The following is a 17,416-nucleotide window of genomic DNA, read 5'->3' as shown; positions in this document are numbered from 1 at the left end:
TTTATTATCCTTGCCTTACTTTCATTTTCTTGGCTGTCTTCCAGTCCTTGAAAGTCTTCACTAAGTTCTATATCCTCAATGAGTATGTTTAATTCTACTTGAAATACAGACTAATTTTTGTTTGTTTCATGGTTAAGTATGAGGATTTTTCTTCACTTGATTTGTAAACTCCTCCCCAATGTTATTTACTAGTGATTTATAATTTTTTTTCACTGTTTTTATAGTCTTATAGGTCTTGTCCAAAGGAGTATGGATATTTTGTTGTTTGTTTGTTTTGTCCTAGTAATGTTATATTTAGAAGACTGCTTCTTAAATCTTATTCCTTTAATTATACTCTGATCTACCTGGTGCCTTTGTTGGGGATGTATTTAGATTATGAATGAATGAATTCAGTCTTTCTGGTAAAGTTTCATATTCTCCATTCATTAGTGTTCTTTCTATTTCAGTGACACCTCATGTCTAATTTTACTCACTAGGCCATGTAGCAGTGAGGAGGACACCTGTAGGAGTCTGCTATGATATTAAAATGTAATTATATTATAGTTTGGCATCATCTGTCTACAAGTAATGTTGAATGTGATAATTTATATTAAAATTATAGATGTAGTTATTTTATCTTTTAAGAAGATAATTTTTGAAAAGCCATTAACCATTATTTTCAGGAATCCAGAGGCCCATGTACAAAACTTAAAAACTAAACTTATTTTTAATTGAATATTAAAAAATACCTACTCTCAACCTTCATTTTCCTGTCCATGGAATTTTCACCTTTTATTTAATAATTTGTAAAGCGTCTAGCATATTGCTAAGCACATAGTCATTATCTTGGTCTTTATTTTTTAAAAATCTTATACTAAAATCACATACATGTAGAGTGGTTCAACTGAAAAGTTATAGCTTAAGAGGAGACTGGGGGAAAGGCATTCTAGATAATGAGAAGCTGAATGAATAAGTTCAGAAAAGAATGTCAAAGTGCCAGTCAGAAAAGCAGCCAGGTTAGCAAAGGGGATGCTCTGTTCCATCTATTCTGAACAATCATTAGAAATCACCCTTTTTCTTTAGTCTGAACATTTTCACCTATTGTTCATTCAGACTTCTGTAAAAAACAAGCACAGCTAACAGCTTTTTGTATACAGCAGGTAAAGAGGCATGGAGGGGTGTGTGTTGGTAAAGAACCTGCTGTGCAGACCTGAGGACCCTACTTCGGATTCCTAGAATCCATGTAAAGCCAAACATGCTGGCCTCTGCCTGTGAGGGGAGACATGTGGAGCCCTGAGGCTACTGGCTAGCTGGCCTAGCCAAACTGTTGAGCTTCTGGTTCTGCGAGAGATTCTGTTTCCATGCATGCTACTTAGTTTTATGGCGACTTGACATAAGCTAGAGACATCAGAGAGAAGAAAACTTGAACTGCAAAAACTGCCTCCATAAGAACCAGCTGTAGGCAAGTTTTTAAGGCTTTATTATTATTATTATTATTATTATTAATTTTTTAAAGCTAGTGATTGATGTGGAAGGGCGCAGCCCATTGTGAGTGGTGCTGAGTAAGCCATGTGGCTCAAGGCAATAAGCAGCACTCTTTCATGGCCTCCTCCTACCTCCAGGTTCTTGTCCTGTCTCAGTTTCTGTACTGACTTCCTTCAATGACAAATGGTGATAAGGAAGATTAATACACTGTTTCCTCTCCAAGCTGTTCTGGTCATGGTCATCAAAACCATGGTGACCCTAACTAAGATAACAGGCAGTAAGGTGCAGAGGATACTGCACTTCCTGCTGTGACCACAATATGAGCTCACACAGGGGTCTGTACGTCTATGCACACATGGCACACATACAGCATCATGCAACACAACACACAAAGACACACAGAGAGACAGGCAGGCAGGCAGACACACAAAGAAAGAGAGAAAGAGAGAGGGAAAGAGCCCCCCAAACAAAAACCAACTAGAGTCAAATAACAAACGGTACATCAAAGAAAGTCTGTCAGGAATTGGTAGAAATATCAAGTGTTAACTGTTACATACATACATATTTATACACATATATTTCTTAAGTTATTAAACAGAACTATTTAATGGAAGAAACTCTTACAGGAGATACATCAGATTCAATCATGGTGGGAAGGATAGTCTGGCTGTAATATGTCACCTGAATCTGTCTCCCTTTGATGAGCCAGCCCTTCCTATCATTTTTTTTAATTGTATAGGCTTTGCTTCTAATACAAGTCTTTCACACACAAAAAAAACCTTATAATCTATTATGTGTAGTAACAATATCTATAAAAATACTTTAACATAATACTTTTTTGTAGTTGTTGTATGCTTTTGAGATAGGGTTTCTCTATGTATCCTTGGCTGTCCTGGACTCGGTTTGTAGAGCAGGCTGGCCTCAACTTCAGAGAGATCCCCCTGCCTCTGCCTCCCAGAGTGTTGGGATTAAAGGTGTTGAGCCACCATTCCCGGCTGACATAAACACATGATCATCCATGCTTGGATCGGTTTAAACTGCTGATGCTCAGGTGGTGGAAGAATGCTTGCCAACCATATACAAAGAGCTCAGCCTGATCTTTGGTTCCACATAAACCACGTCTAGCGGCACATGCCTATAATTTCAAGATGGCAGCAAATGTGGAAGATGATACACTGCTCTAGCTCTCTGTTCCCCAGGAACCAAGGCCTGATGCTTGCTGGGATAAGTGTTCTAACACCAGCTAAATCCCAACCCCAGGACATTGTACACATGCATGAAACTATCAAAAAGTTGTTTTAAAACATTGTTAAGGAGTGAAGGAAGAAAAGGAAACAAATTTGGGGAAATGCACTAATCTGCTCAAAGGCAAAATTTGGCCATCTGAACCCAGGTTTAATTTTGTAGCTTTTATATGAGAGTTCACATTTTTTATAAATTTAATATAAAAATAAAACTTATCTATGATTTTCATAAAAATCAAGAAAACAAGATACTTGTTAACTAATGCAAACAGGCAGACCATGATGACTGGACATTTTGTCTTCAGATAACCTGAACACTAAAACACTTTTAACAGAAGGAAGGCCTTAGGAGTAAACTTGGACACCTCAGCTGCCCCTCCAGTTCCCAGCACAGGTAGCTTAGTGGAGCCCTCAGCCCTGAGCAGAGAAACTTCTTTTTGTAGTGAACAACTGGAAATACAGAGACTCACAAGTGGCTAAAGTGCTGGGTCTTAAGTGAGGGAGGAGTGTTCAGTCTTAGATGCAACATCTAGATCACAACCCTCCTCTGAAAACTCAGGAACTTCATGCAAGAAGGAAGGAAATGATTTTAAGAGCCAGAGGCTAAGGAAGGCTACTGTGAACAGTACCTTCTGAACATGACAGGGCCACTGCATTCATGAAAATATGGCAGCTATGGCTGCCTACACTAAACCTGTACAAGATCTAGCCAATCAAAGTTAAATGATAGATAAAAGAGAGACTTGTAAGGCACATCCCTAGCTGAAGGGCCATTTAGAGGTTTTTTTGTTTGTTTGTTTTGTTTTTGTTTTCCAGAACCCTGGTAGGCTGTACACGTTTCAGTGGGTGGCCCTATACTCATGTACATTTTGAAGCACCAAACAGACTCAATGGGTTATTCTTAAAAAGGGGGGACATGAAGTTGGGAGAAGGACATGTTTGAGGAGGTCCAAAGAGTTAGGGTGAGTGAACATAAACAAAATACATTGTGTACATGCATGAAATTCTCAAACAATATACATTTTTTTAAAAAGTCAAAGTAAAAATTTTAAATAAATTTTTATTTTTTTTGTATTAATTGCAATTTATTCATTTTGTATCCCAGCTGTAGCCTCCTCCCTCATTCCCTCCCTGTCCCACCCTTTCCTCCCATGCCCCTTCCCAATTCCACTGATAGCGGAGGTCCTCCTCCCCTTCCATCTGATTCTAGTCTATCAGGTCTCATCAGGACTGTCTGCATTGCCCTCCTCTGTGGCCTGGCAAGGCTGCTCCCCCCTCAGGGGGAGGTGATCAAAGAGCCAGCCACTGAGTTCATGTCAGAGAGAGTCCCTGTTCCCCTTACTAGGGTACCCACTTGGATACTGGGCTGCCATGGGCTACATCTGAGCAGGGGTTCTAGGTTATATCCATGAATGGTCCTTGGTTGGTCAAACTAAAAATTTAAAGAGCTGCTTTATAAATATCTAAGTTATATTTCAATATGTCCTGCACGACATAAAATGCATCATACATGCAATTTTACTATGCTCATGACATGCGATTTAAAAAAAAAAATCAACTGGGAAGCAGGAGACTTGGGCTCTACTCCTAACTGATACTGTTATGGGTTGAATGATATCAAGTAAAATTCATATGTTTACATCCTATCACTGAGAACTTTAGAATGTGACCTTATTCAGAAATAATTAGTTAGAATGAGGTCACACTGAGGTAGAGTATGTTGCTATTCCTATATAATATGTGTCCTTTATAAAAAGGAAAATTTGGACAAACACAGAGGGAGAATGTCTTATGAACATAAAAGACAAGAAATGTTAATGATTGCCAGTAAGCAATCAAAGAAACATGGAACAGGTTAAACAACCAAACATGCATGCAACAGGTTTCCCTCATAATCAATAGAGAGAATGAACACACTCAAAAATAAGCACTAATAACTCATTCAACACAGAGATATTGAGCTGGTGCCTACCTTGTGCCTTCACCGCTAATGACTAGTGCTCATGGTACTGGAAGGTACTTTGCATACTTCCAGGGGAAAGAGGTAAACATCAGCCCAGCTACAAACCCTTTGATTTATGGTGGTGACCCACCTGAAGGACATGTGGGTGCACTAGTGGCACATGTTGTGAGAAAAACAAACCATTATTTAACCGGCTTTAAGGTCAACTCCATGAGAGAGGCTACAGCCCTAAGGAAAAACCAAATACAACTGTTTGCTCAAGCAATGTAGCAATAAAACGGCTCCTAACAACATTCTGCTATATTCATAGACTCAGCCATCATCAGAGAAGCTTCCTCTTGCAGTAGAAGGAAACAAATCCAGGGACCCACAACAGGACAATGCGCAGAGTGAGAAACCTTGGAACACTTAGTCCTAGATGGGGTGTCTTTATTAAATCCCCCCTCCTTAGGACTCAGGTAACTCAGATGAAGAAGAGAAAAGATTGTATGGGCCAGAGGGGATGGAGGACACCAAGGAAACAGTGTCTGCCAGGCACATGAACTCAGTGACTGTGGCAGCCTGCCTAGGGCCTGTACAAGTCTAAGACAGATAAGGTCCCAGCGCAGGACAAAAGTCTTCATTTTTAACCCAGAAGCTATCTCCAATTGATGATTACCCTTCCCAAATAAAAAATTAGTTTTCTCCAATGAAATCTCACTGGACATAAAAATCACACTTGAGGTCAGCCACTGTGTCCAGCAGTAGATGGGCAGCACAAAACAAACTCAGGGTTATTTTTAGAGGATTTTTTGTCTCATAATGATTTGCCTGGGCATTTGTTGTTCTTGCTGTTGCTTGTTTGTTTGAGCCAGGGCTTTGAGCCAAAGCTATATAGCTTTGGCTATCCTAGACTGGCTTTGTAGACCATGCTGGCCTTGAACTCAGAGATCCACATGCCTCTGTCTCCCGAGTGCTGGAATTATAGGCATGTAATTATAGGCCACGACAGATCTTTTGCTTATATATTATGGTTCCCAGTTTTGTGTTTTTAAGGGATTTCTGGGTGTATATATATATATATGTATGTATGTATATATGGTTATATATATATATATATATATATATATATATATATATATACACACATATAAAATATAAAACTGGGAACCATATATATATATGGTTCCCAGTTTTATGTTTTAATGGGATATCTGTGATTTTTATGCTTTTTTGGGTGAGGGGGACATTTTGTTTTGTCTTATACTTTGTTTTTCTCTTATCTCATTTTATTTATTCATTTATTTTACATGCTTGTTTGTTTTTTGATGAAAAAGAGAAAAAAAGAATATGAGTTTAAATGGGTGGGGAGTTTGGAGGGTACTGGAAGAGCTGGGGGAGGGAAAACTGTAATCAGACTATATTGTGTAGAAACGTAGTCTACTTTCAAAAAAAAACAAACGAAACAAAACAATAAAGAAAAAACTGAGATCATAATACTCTATTTATTAGTTTGTGTGTGGGCATTCAAGTCATGGCATTTGGTGTGGAGATGCCAGGACAACTGTGTGAAGTTGGGTTCTGTACTTCCACCTTTAAATAGGTTCCAGGGAACAAATTCAGGTCATCAGGCTTTGAAAGAACACTACCTTGGCGTGACTCTAACCAACCAAGTGAAAGACCTGTTTGAAAAAAACTTGAAGTCTCTTAAGAAACAATTTGAAGAAGATATCAGAAGATGGAAGGATCTCCCATGCTCATGGCTTAGCAGGATTAACATAGTAAAAATGGCCTTTCTGCCAAACACAATCTACAGATTCAATGCAATTCCCATCAAAAAACCAATACAATTCTTTACAGAACTTGAAAGAAAAATTCTCAACTTCATATGGAAAAACAAAAAACCCAGAATTGCTAAAACAATCATGTACAATAAAAGATCTTCTGGAGGTATCTCCATGCCTGATTCCAAGCTGTACAATAGAGCAACAATTATAAAAAATGCATGGCACTGGCATACACACAGGATGGTGGTGGATCAGTGGAATCGAATAGAAGACCCAGAAATAAACCCACACACCTATGGATACCTGATTTTTGACAAAGATGCCAAATCCATACAATGGAAAAAAGACAGCATCTTCAATAAATGGTGCTGGTCTAACTGGATGTCTACAAATAGATCCATACTTATCACCCTGCACAAAACTAAAGTCCAAGTGGATCAAAGACCTCAATATAAAACCAGACACATTAAACTTGTTAGAAGAAAAAGTGGGGAATACCCTTGAACTCATTGGCTCAGGAGACAACTTCCTGAACAGAACACCAACAGCACAGGCTCTAAGATCAACAATCAATAAATGGGACCTCATGAAACTGAAAGCTTCTGTAAAGCAAAGGACTGTCATCAGAACAGAAGGACAGCCTACATATTGGGAAAGGATCTTCACTAACCCTATATCTGTCAGAGGACTAATATTCAGAATATATAATGAACTTAAGAAGTTAAACAGCAACAAATTAAGTAATCCAGTTTAAAAAAAAAGGTACAGAGCTAAACAAAGAATTCTCACTAGAGGAGTATCGAATGGCACAGAACCACTTAAAGAAATGCTCAACATCCTTAGTCATCAGGGAAATGCAAATCAAAACGACCCCGAGATTCACCTTACACTCAAGTGAAAACACATGTTGGAGAGGTTGTGGAGAAAGGGGAACCCTCCTCCATTGCTAGTGGGAATATAAACCTGTACAACCACTTTGGAAATCAATCTGGTGCTTTCTCAGAAAATTAGGAATAGTGTTACCTCAAGATCCAGCTATACCACTCCTAGGCATATATCCAAAAGATGCTCAAGTATACAACAAGGAAATTTGTTCAACCATGTTCATAGCAGCTTTATTCATAATAGCCAGAATCTAAAAACAACCTAGATGTCTCTCAACGGAGGAATGGATACAGAAATTGTGGTACATTTACACAATGGAATACTACTCAGCAATTAAAAACAAGGAAATCATGGAATTTGCAGGCAAATGGTGGGAACTGGAAAAGATCATCCTAAGTGAGGGGTCCCAGAAGCAGAAAGACACAAATGGTATATATTCACTTATAAGTGGATATTAGACATATAAGATAATCATACTAAAATCTATACTCCTAAAGAAGCTAAACAAGGAGGACCCTGGGTAGGTTGATCAATCCTCATCCAGAAAGGCAAACAGGATAGACATCAGAAGAGGGAGAAAACAGGGAACAGGACAGGAGCCTACTACAAACGGACTCTGAAAGACTCTACTCTGCAGGGTATCAAAGTCGATGCTGACACTAATAGTCAAACTTTGGGCAGCGTGCAGGGAATCTTAAGAAGGAAGGGGAAAGAGAAAGACCTGGAGGGGACAGGAGCTCCACAAGGAGACCAACAAAACCAAAAAATCTGGGCAAAGGGGCCTTTGCAAAGACCCATATTCCAACAAAGACCATGCATGCATGGAGTTAACCTAGACGCCTTGCTCAGATGTAACCCATTGCAGCTCAGTGTCCAAATGGATTCCCTAGTAAGGGGAACAGGGACTGTCTGTGAACTCAGTGGCTGGCTCTTTGATCATCTCCCCCTGAGGAGGGAACAAACTTACCAGGCCACAGAACAAGACAATGCAGACAGTCCTGATGAGACCTGATAGGCTAGGGTCAAATGGAAGGGGGAGGAGGAAGGACCTCCCCTATCAGTGGACTGTGGGAGGGGCATGGGAGAAGAGGCGGAGGAGAGGGTGAGATTGGGAGGGGATGAAGGAGGGGGCTACAGCTAGGATACAAAGTGAATAAATTGTAATAATCAAAAAAATTTAAAAAGGAACAGAAAGAATTGTTTACATAGATGTAAGAGAAAGCAATGTTTTAATTTGCTTTGCTACTGTAATAAGTGTTATAAACAACAATTAAAAAAAAGAAAGCCAGAACATTTACTACTTTACCTGCTGAGCCTTCTTGCTCACCCTTACCTCTTTAATTTTGCCTAAATCTTTTAACTTCTCCTCTTATAATCAATACTGAACTGAGAGCTATTTAGTTTTAATGTTATTTTTATTTCCAGCAGCAAATATTTTCATGACCTCCTAGGTTTCTTTTTGAAAAAAAATCTTAAAACGTGGAATTGGTAAGTGTTCCTGTAGGCAATCTCTGATGAAAATAATAGAAACTTCATTCACTTGGTAATTCAAAAGATCTAAGGGTTATTAGTATACAACATTAACTGGAGACCTAATACTACAAACACACCTGTTCTAAAGATATTATTAGCTTCATCATAACAAAAAGACTACGTATTTCACAAAATACCTTCTAATTTCAGTAAACGCAAGCAAACAAACAAACAAAAAAAATCCTAAACAAATGAGGATACTTCTTTCCTCTTCAAACATTAGTGGCAGTTTAAGAAATTGATTGGTGAAATATTATCAAGATAATTATAAATTATTTTTAAAGGGTATATACATACCAAATGAACATAAGACAGTAAAGAAAACTATCAATATCAGTATGAAACAATGGTATTAAAATGTATTGCTAGTCAGCTCAGGAAAGAAGCTATATTTCCTATCTTTCTTAAACATAAAATAATTTCAACCAATAATCAAAATTCAAACATCAATTCTATATGAAAATGCAGCTACCTAAATAGCAATATCGTCTTTCAGAAAGAGCACCTAATGCAAGAATTGTAAAATTTACAGTGGGTAAAAACACTTTTGTTGTGCTCTGTTTTGTTTTGTTTTGAGGACAGAATCTCACTCTGTATCCTAAGTTAGCCTGGAATTCATTATTAGCCCAGACAACAAACTCAGTGATAATCCTCCTTTAGCCTTCCAGTGCTGGGCTTACAAGTATGAGCCTCCACAATGGCAGCAATGCTTTCTTTAAAGAGCAGCACAGCAGGCAGCAGTACTGTTTTCAATAAGAGAAAACATGGGCTTAACAGTATTTTAAGAAGACATCAATGTAAATAAAAATCAAGACTATAAAAAAATGCTGTATAAGCATATAGTCTCTGAGTGTTAAAGCACATAAACACCCCAAATTACCTATGGGTGTTTCTTGAGTGCAGGAATAAGAAAGTAGATAAGCATTTACTCGGGAACCTTAACAAAAATAAAAGTATGAGTACTTTTAATTATGTTCAGTTTTTTTTAAAAAAATTTTTAAATAAAAAAGTTGAAACACTCGATAAACATCTGGTATGTGTGTGTGCATGTGTGTTTAAAACAAGGTCTTATTCTGTAGTCAAGCTGGATACAGAGTTAAGGATATTTCTGTCATCAATCCTACGTACTAGGATTATAAGACTGTACCACCATGTCTAGCAAACATTTTCTTTTGATTATAACAAAAGCAATTAATAGCATGGGCTGGATTTTAAGCAATTAACTATTAAGCTTTACTAATTGAGATATTAAACTTTCTTCATGTATTTTACACGCAGAAAGTTTTTTTACAAAGTAAAGGGGTACTATTTTTCTTCTCATCCACATATTCCTAATCCACCCACCTAATAAGTTAAAAAAAAAAAAACCCTCAAAGAAAAGTTTCTTTAAATTATTTCACAAGGCCAAAGAACAAGATTTTTATGTTAATAAGTTATCAATACTAGAGTTGGAATGATTAGGGTAATAATGGATTAGGCTCCACAACAAAGGTAATAAGCTCACAAATAATATTTTAAAATCATCAGTTCTTGCACACTCTTCCATATGCCTGGTGTCTGGGGTTGTGATCCTAGCTTCAGAAACAGGAGGCTTCTAAGTTGAAAGCCTACTTAAGTATCTTAGTGAGACACTGTACTAAGTAAATATGTAAGAAGTCTGGGGAAACTCAGTTAAACAGCATCTGAAGCTCTGGGTTCAATCCTCAATATCATACATACGTACAAATCATGACTCTTCAAGCCTAGATTTGTTCTTACACAAATCTATTTCATAACAGCAAATTTCATGTTGACAAATTCAATGTTAATATTTATCCAATCTTCAGAGAAATGATAGAGACAACAACCCATAGTAAGGCTAAAAATAACAATGGGCACTTATTTAAGAAAGAGCATTAGTATTAATTAAAAAAATGTAAAGTACTTGTAAATTTCATCCTGAAAAGTTCTTTGTATTCATTTACATTTTGTCACTTCCTTAAAATACATACTAAAAGACCATGAGGCCTAAGAAAGACTGAAGCTGAAAACAGCCACAAAAAGAAATGCTGGCATTTCTTCCTATATCTGTTCTCTGTCTCTAAATACCAACTTAATTAATTTCTACCCTTTTTACTATTGCTTAGCCCATTGAATACAGCCACTTTGCATACAACTACAACTGTAAGAAAAATATCTGCAATGAACTCTTTTCCCCCTAGCAAATGCAATAAACGTGCTTATTAATATCTCTTTCACACAAATACCAAGTTAGTACAGTCTATAGTTCAAAACTACATTTTTTATAGTACATTTATACATTTTATAGTTCATTAACTACATTTAAATTTATTCTGGGAATACTATTACTCAGGAAACAAAACAAATACAACTTAAATCCTTCCTATTTTTAATAATCAAATACTGCATTATATGCAGAAGGGGGAGCAGAAAAGGACCATAGAAGTAAGTTTTATTAACACTTCCAAACAATTCCTATTTGACTAAATTTGATGTTCAATTAATATTTTCTTTTCTAACTTGAATACACAAAAGCGTGATGCATACAGCATACAAAAAAGATAGGAAAATACTATGAGTTTTTTCTTAAATGCAAAACATAAACTATATGTAAGCCAAATGTGTAGAGTAACAGAAATTCCAAGAATACCTTTTATAAGCAATTTTATCATAAGAAAACTTGACTTTTAAGTGAATAAATAAAATCTGAATTGTTTTTGTTTTAGCATACCTATTTTTAGATTTTAAACTATGACTCCCTTAGCTAATCTCGATTTCACTGTCCTGCCATAGCTAGTTTTCCTTTTTATATACACTTTTTTGCTTTTTAATAATATGGCATGCTGACCACACTCAACCAATAAAATAAGCCTTTTTAATCTGTTAAAATAACATACTTTGATCGCAATAATTCAGATGCTTAAAAAGTCAGTTAGTTTCCAACCTATCTATGTCAATGCATTCGTTCTTCCTTAATGTAATATTATTTAAGTCATGGACTACATACAGTATGAAAAGAAAGTTGTGTCTATGCAAACTAAGAATGGCTCAACAAATGTGAAGTATTCATAAGGTATTAAATTAAATGAAGGTGACGTAAATATATTGGAGAAAATCTTAAAAATTCAAAGAGCTTTTACTTAGTGTTTTTCAGAAGTATTTTCAAAAGTGTTTATTCCAGCCAGCAGTAGTGACACACTATAGTTTCAGTACTGGGGAGGCAGAAGCAAGCAGATCTCCGAGTTACAAGCCAGCCTGGTCTACAAAGCAAGTCCAGGACAGTCAGGGCTATAGAGAGAAACCCTGTCTTGAGAAAAAAACAAAAAACAAACAAACAAAAAAAAACTGAACCACAAACCATGCATTATACACACAGTTAACACACTCAACTACAGGAGATCTGTATGAAAAAGCTGAGAAATAAATATGTACTTTGCTAAACAATTTTAATAAGGATAGTTATTTTCCCATTTTACTTTTTAAATAACCTACAAATTGTCCCAGTCTCGCCAGTATAAAGTAATCTACCACCATTTTTGTTCTGAAGCACTTAAACTGGTTTGAAAGCCAACTGAATAAAGCCTTTATGTTTATACAGAATAGTAGTATGCAGCAGTATGCTCCAGAAGAACAAAGGTCTCGCAGCACCAGAGCAGTTAGTTCTGGCACAGTTGATGCCTGGTGAATACCTGTAGGGTACTTACCGTGATAACAGCCTTGCTAAGACAGATGGATCCCCTGCAGCCATACTCTGTCTCATCTTCAGATTTGTAGTAACTCAATGCATTATTTTTCAAAACTACCCAACGATCCTGCCATCCATGAATATAGTTTGTCCACTAGGGATAAAAAGAAGAAGAGGAAGGAAAGACACAAAAAATAAAGTCAGCATTTTTGAAATTGAGACTTTCCAAAATTTTAACACAAAACTTTGAAAAGTCATAACAATTATAACAAACAACAAAATGAGTTGTTAAACACTTAAAAGAGAGAGAGAGATAGAGCTTTCTAGTATATAATGATCTTCAGTAATTTTACTTTAATAGCTAGGAAATAAAATATACCATTTTCTTCTACATTTATAATTCTGCCATGATCTTTGCATACTTTCTGCTGCCTCTATTCATCACCTTCTTGACACTTAACTTGTTCTGCTCCCTACATAGTAATATGCTCTACAAATCAGTACACAGTCTCTCTCCAAAGACTGTAGAGTCTAATTCTAAAGATGTATAACTCCAATTATCACCAAAACTCTACTCTTTCTATAAGTTAGCTCCATATGCAAATGGTATGATGGTAATAATTATAGAAAATAAAGAAATCTAGATCATTAATCTCTAGTAAGTTCACATTAGTTTTAACTTTTCCTCTATAGAACTGATGACTGCATGTTTAAAGTTGTTAATTCATTTACAAGTTTTACCTTAATATATATTTTTCTAACCCAGAAGTATTAATATAAATATAAAGTTGGTTTTCAAGAACATTGGCTCATCCATCATGATTTCTGGGTTGCTCAAGTCCTGATATACAGAGTAAAGAGCACAGTCAAGAAACTGGCAAAGGGAGAAATCTAGTTTAAAGGGAATACTTGACGTTCCATATTTTTATTTATGTCTGGTGTTTTAACATAAACAATTCTAAAAACTAATTTAAACTGGATTGTTAAACAATGCGTTAGCTCAGGTTCCTAACCGACTAAGAAATCTTTTGCGTTTCTATTTCCTAAATGAGCACGGCTGGGATTGGTTCTGCTTTTAAATCTAATCTTCATTATTATAAGCCTTCTCTGGGAGCTCACCCAGGCTGACAATTTAACTCACTCTTTTCTAAGGTGTCTAGGCACTACTTCCTTATTTCTAACACCTTGTGACTAAACCAACACTTACATATCCACTTGACACAAAGGATAGTTACAAACACAACTGAAATCACCTCCTTCTGTAAGGTGTATTTCCTCCCTATGTTCCTGGACACAAAAGCTGGCTTAGCTCCAGACACATGAACACAAAAGTAAACACAGGACTAAACACGCCAATTTTGCTATCTGTGCTGAGGGAATAGATGGGGTACTTTTGTTTCTTCACCTGTTGTCTGAACAGCTGAATAAAATAATGAAAATAACTAGCACTGTTATACAGGACACCTAATACCTGACTATTCCTTTCCTCTTAGTTTATCACCAACTCTTATTAACCTTTCCTTGTTATCAACCCTTAAATATTTCTTGTCTTCTCAATTTTCAATGATTCCAAAAAAAAGAGTTCAGTTTCCTAGATTCTAGAGAAGTCTTAGTAATTTTACCACTCTTAACCTCTATTTTTAAGAATAATCTTATTATATTATTAAGCATATTTGTTTACTTGAGACTCCAGCCTTGAAATTTACATGGACAATTTCCCTTTCTCTATCACATTAATGGGCCAAACTAGCATTTAAGAACCTCCATAGATTAACCCTATCTTGCTACCCATTATTACCCTTTATTAGCTAGTAATTGTGGCTATGTTGCCCTCTTTGTGTTTGTCAATGAAGTCTCTCTCTTAGAGTTAGGATTACATAGAAAAGTTTAGAACAGCATCATAATGCATAGATAAGTAAGCTTAACCATTAACACCTCTCTCCAACCTTGGTAAAATGAAAAGAAGATCTCTAGTGACTGTATGTTTATGATCTGTATTATTTTCTTATAGGAGAAGCAACAAATGGCATAAACTTCAAGACTCAATAAATGTTATTTGCTATTATTACACCAGAAAAGCAGTTTTGCCTTTTTCTCTACTCCATATTTGTTTCCACTCATCTATTTAACGCAGACTGCAAGCTAGGTATTATAGGAAAATTAAAGACTCCTTCCTGTTGCTAAGTTTGGTAATCATAAATTCAACAACAACAAAAAAATAAGAGTCAGAACAAAGTTCTGCACAAAATGATACAGAGATTAATGATAAGTAATACTGAATATTTATGTAATAAAGGATATGGAAAGGACAGCATTTGGGGCAGACTTAAAGAGCCAGGTATGCTAGGTCATGCCTACAATCCTATCATTTTGAAGCTCTGGGAGGTGGGTCATGAGTTAAGAGGCCAGTTTGGCATACACAGCAAAGCTTTATCTCAAAAGAAAGAACCAGACATGGTGGCCCATACCTTCAATCCCAGCATTTGGAAGATAAGCAGGGGAATCTCTGTGAGTTTGAGGTCAGCTTGTTCTAAATAGCAAGTTCTAGGTCAGCCAAAGGTATATGAGACCTTGTCTCAAGCAAGCCAGCCAGCAAGCAGCCAACATGTGCATGGTGATGTAATGTAACCATGGAGAGATGCAGCAAAGTTGGCTAAAATCTCATTTATCCAGGCTTAGTTGCTTAAGTGCTAATGTATAAACCTTCCATGTTTATATCATGTTCCCTCTTACCTGTCATAACTACATGGAATTACTACTTATCTAGTATTTCTGGAACAGACATGATTAAACTATGTCTCACAGGTATTTCTGATTATCATGTAAAAGGAAAAAAACTTTTGGGACTATTTTTTTTGCTTTGTTTTGTTTTGTTTTTCGAGACAGGGTTTTTCTGGTTAACAGAGACCTGGCTGGATTCACTTTGAAGACCAGGCTGGTCTCAAACTCACAGAGATCCACCTGCCTCTACCTCTGGAGTGCTGGGATTACAGGCGTGCACCACCATGCCTGGCATATGTAATACCATATTTTTGATACAAATTTCAATCCCCTCAATTCCAAACCCATCCCATTTTATGAAACAAGGAAGAAAAGAGATTAATATTGGGAATTATCTATATAACTCAGCAGATGGGAAAAAAAAAACATGCTTAAAACTAAGTCTTGCTTCAACTATCAGGTAAATTACAAAAGGCACGTCCCTTGTTCTTTAAGGTTAAAAACATGCGCCCTCCACAATCTGCATGTGTGCACTCAGTATGCAGTCCCTTAGCTGAGGCCGCAGTCACAGGACAGCAGCACACTTACCTGGAGTGCATGGTGCCACTAGCTTTGCTCTCTAGCAATGTCCAAAACTAAACCGAGAACCTTCTAGAAAACAGAAATAGCCATATGGCTCAGACTGTGAAACACGTGCTATGCAAGCATGAAGACCGGAGTTTGCTCCCTAGCAGCCACATAAGAATGCCAGGCTGTGTTGGCATATGCCTATAACCCCAAAGCTCAGGAGCTGGAGACAGGAGAACCTTTGCAGCTTCCTAACCAACCAGTCCAGCTAAATTGAAAGCTCTAGGTTTGGTGAGAGACCTGGTCTCAAAATATCTAGCCTTGAGGGCAGGTATACACATGTACATACGCAAACACACACAAATAAAAGTTTCCAAAAAACATTATATATAACCCTATTTTGTTGTTTTTGAGACAGGGTCTCAATTATGTAGCTCTGTCTGTCCTGGAACCCAGGCTGGCCTCAAGCCTCCCAAGTGATAGATTAAATGTGTGCACCACTACACTGGGCTGTACAACCATAAATTCTTAAATTTCAGGGAATTTTTTTATACAGCTGTTAATAAAGATTTTATTCCTGTTGATTGTATATATACAGAACAGTAAAAATTAAAACAACTGCCCTTTCATGGACATGGTCAATGTATTTCTACACATTTAAATGCCAACGACAGTCCTTAAAGAAATGATTTTGGGAGACAGGGCCTTACTGCACAGATAGGTTGGTTGGCCTGGAACTTGCAGTCTTCCTGTTTCAGCATCCTGGATGCTAGGATTACATTAATGTACAACTCTGCTGGCCTCCCAGGTTCAGATTCACATAATACTTCATACACTGTTCTGTGTACGATAGATCACAGAGCATATGACTTTTTTCCATCAGTCATTCCAATCTCTCAACCTACAAAAAGTGATGATCAAAAAGTCAAAAGTAAGCTGGGTAGTGGTGGTGGTGGTGGTGGTGCACTCCTTTAATCCCAGCATTAAGGAGGTAGAGGCAGCTGGATCTCCGTGAGTTCAAGGCCAGCCTGGTGTACAGACTGAGTTCCAGGACAGCCAGGGCCACATAGAGAAACCCTGTCTCAAACAAACAAACAAACAGTCAAAAGTATAGCTTGTTTCATAAAACACTTCAACAAAATACTAATATGGCAGTCTGCTTCTCTTCTCATGACAAATGAATCTATCAGAATCAGGAGAGACAAAGACCTCATTTCATAACCACTTGAAAGACCCCGTTTCATAACCATTTGAAAATGCAAACTTATTATACAATGTGTTCAATATAGATTCTTAAATTATAAGGATGCATTAAATTTTTGTAAACACTGGGGAAATAAACCTTACTGAAAGCATTACACTACAATTTTGAGAATAATCACAGTATCAAATACAACATAATTTTATACTATGTAAATAAAAAGTTAACACTTGGAAGCCTTGCATCTGACATACTGAAGTCTATTCCAGGCCTCTTCTCTGTTCAGCTAAAGACACCGTAATAACCTAAATTTCAAACAATTCCAGAAATGATGTTCAAGAACACTGAAAGCAGATTTCTTAATGCCCAATAGCACATGACTTGGTA

The 17,416-nt window shown here is 36.8% G+C and overlaps 1 protein-coding gene across 2 annotated transcripts in view; it reads right to left on the bottom strand.

The window, feature by feature from the left end:
* Cert1 (ceramide transporter 1) overlaps positions 1 to 17,416 on the bottom strand; it is a 99,635-nt gene that overhangs the window by 80,793 nt on the left and 1,426 nt on the right. For both annotated transcript variants that reach the window (XM_055598454.1, XM_055598453.1), the window contains exon 2: positions 12,560 to 12,694. In XM_055598454.1, the coding sequence (XP_055454429.1) occupies positions 12,560 to 12,694 (135 nt within the window). The remainder of the gene's footprint in view (positions 1 to 12,559; positions 12,695 to 17,416) is intronic.

Source organism: Psammomys obesus, unplaced genomic scaffold (genome assembly GCF_907164565.1).
Source record: "Psammomys obesus unplaced genomic scaffold, mPsaObe1.curated_primary_1811, whole genome shotgun sequence".
NCBI classification, from domain to species: domain Eukaryota; kingdom Metazoa; phylum Chordata; class Mammalia; order Rodentia; family Muridae; genus Psammomys; species Psammomys obesus.
This window is presented reverse-complemented; position numbering and strand designations above follow the sequence as displayed.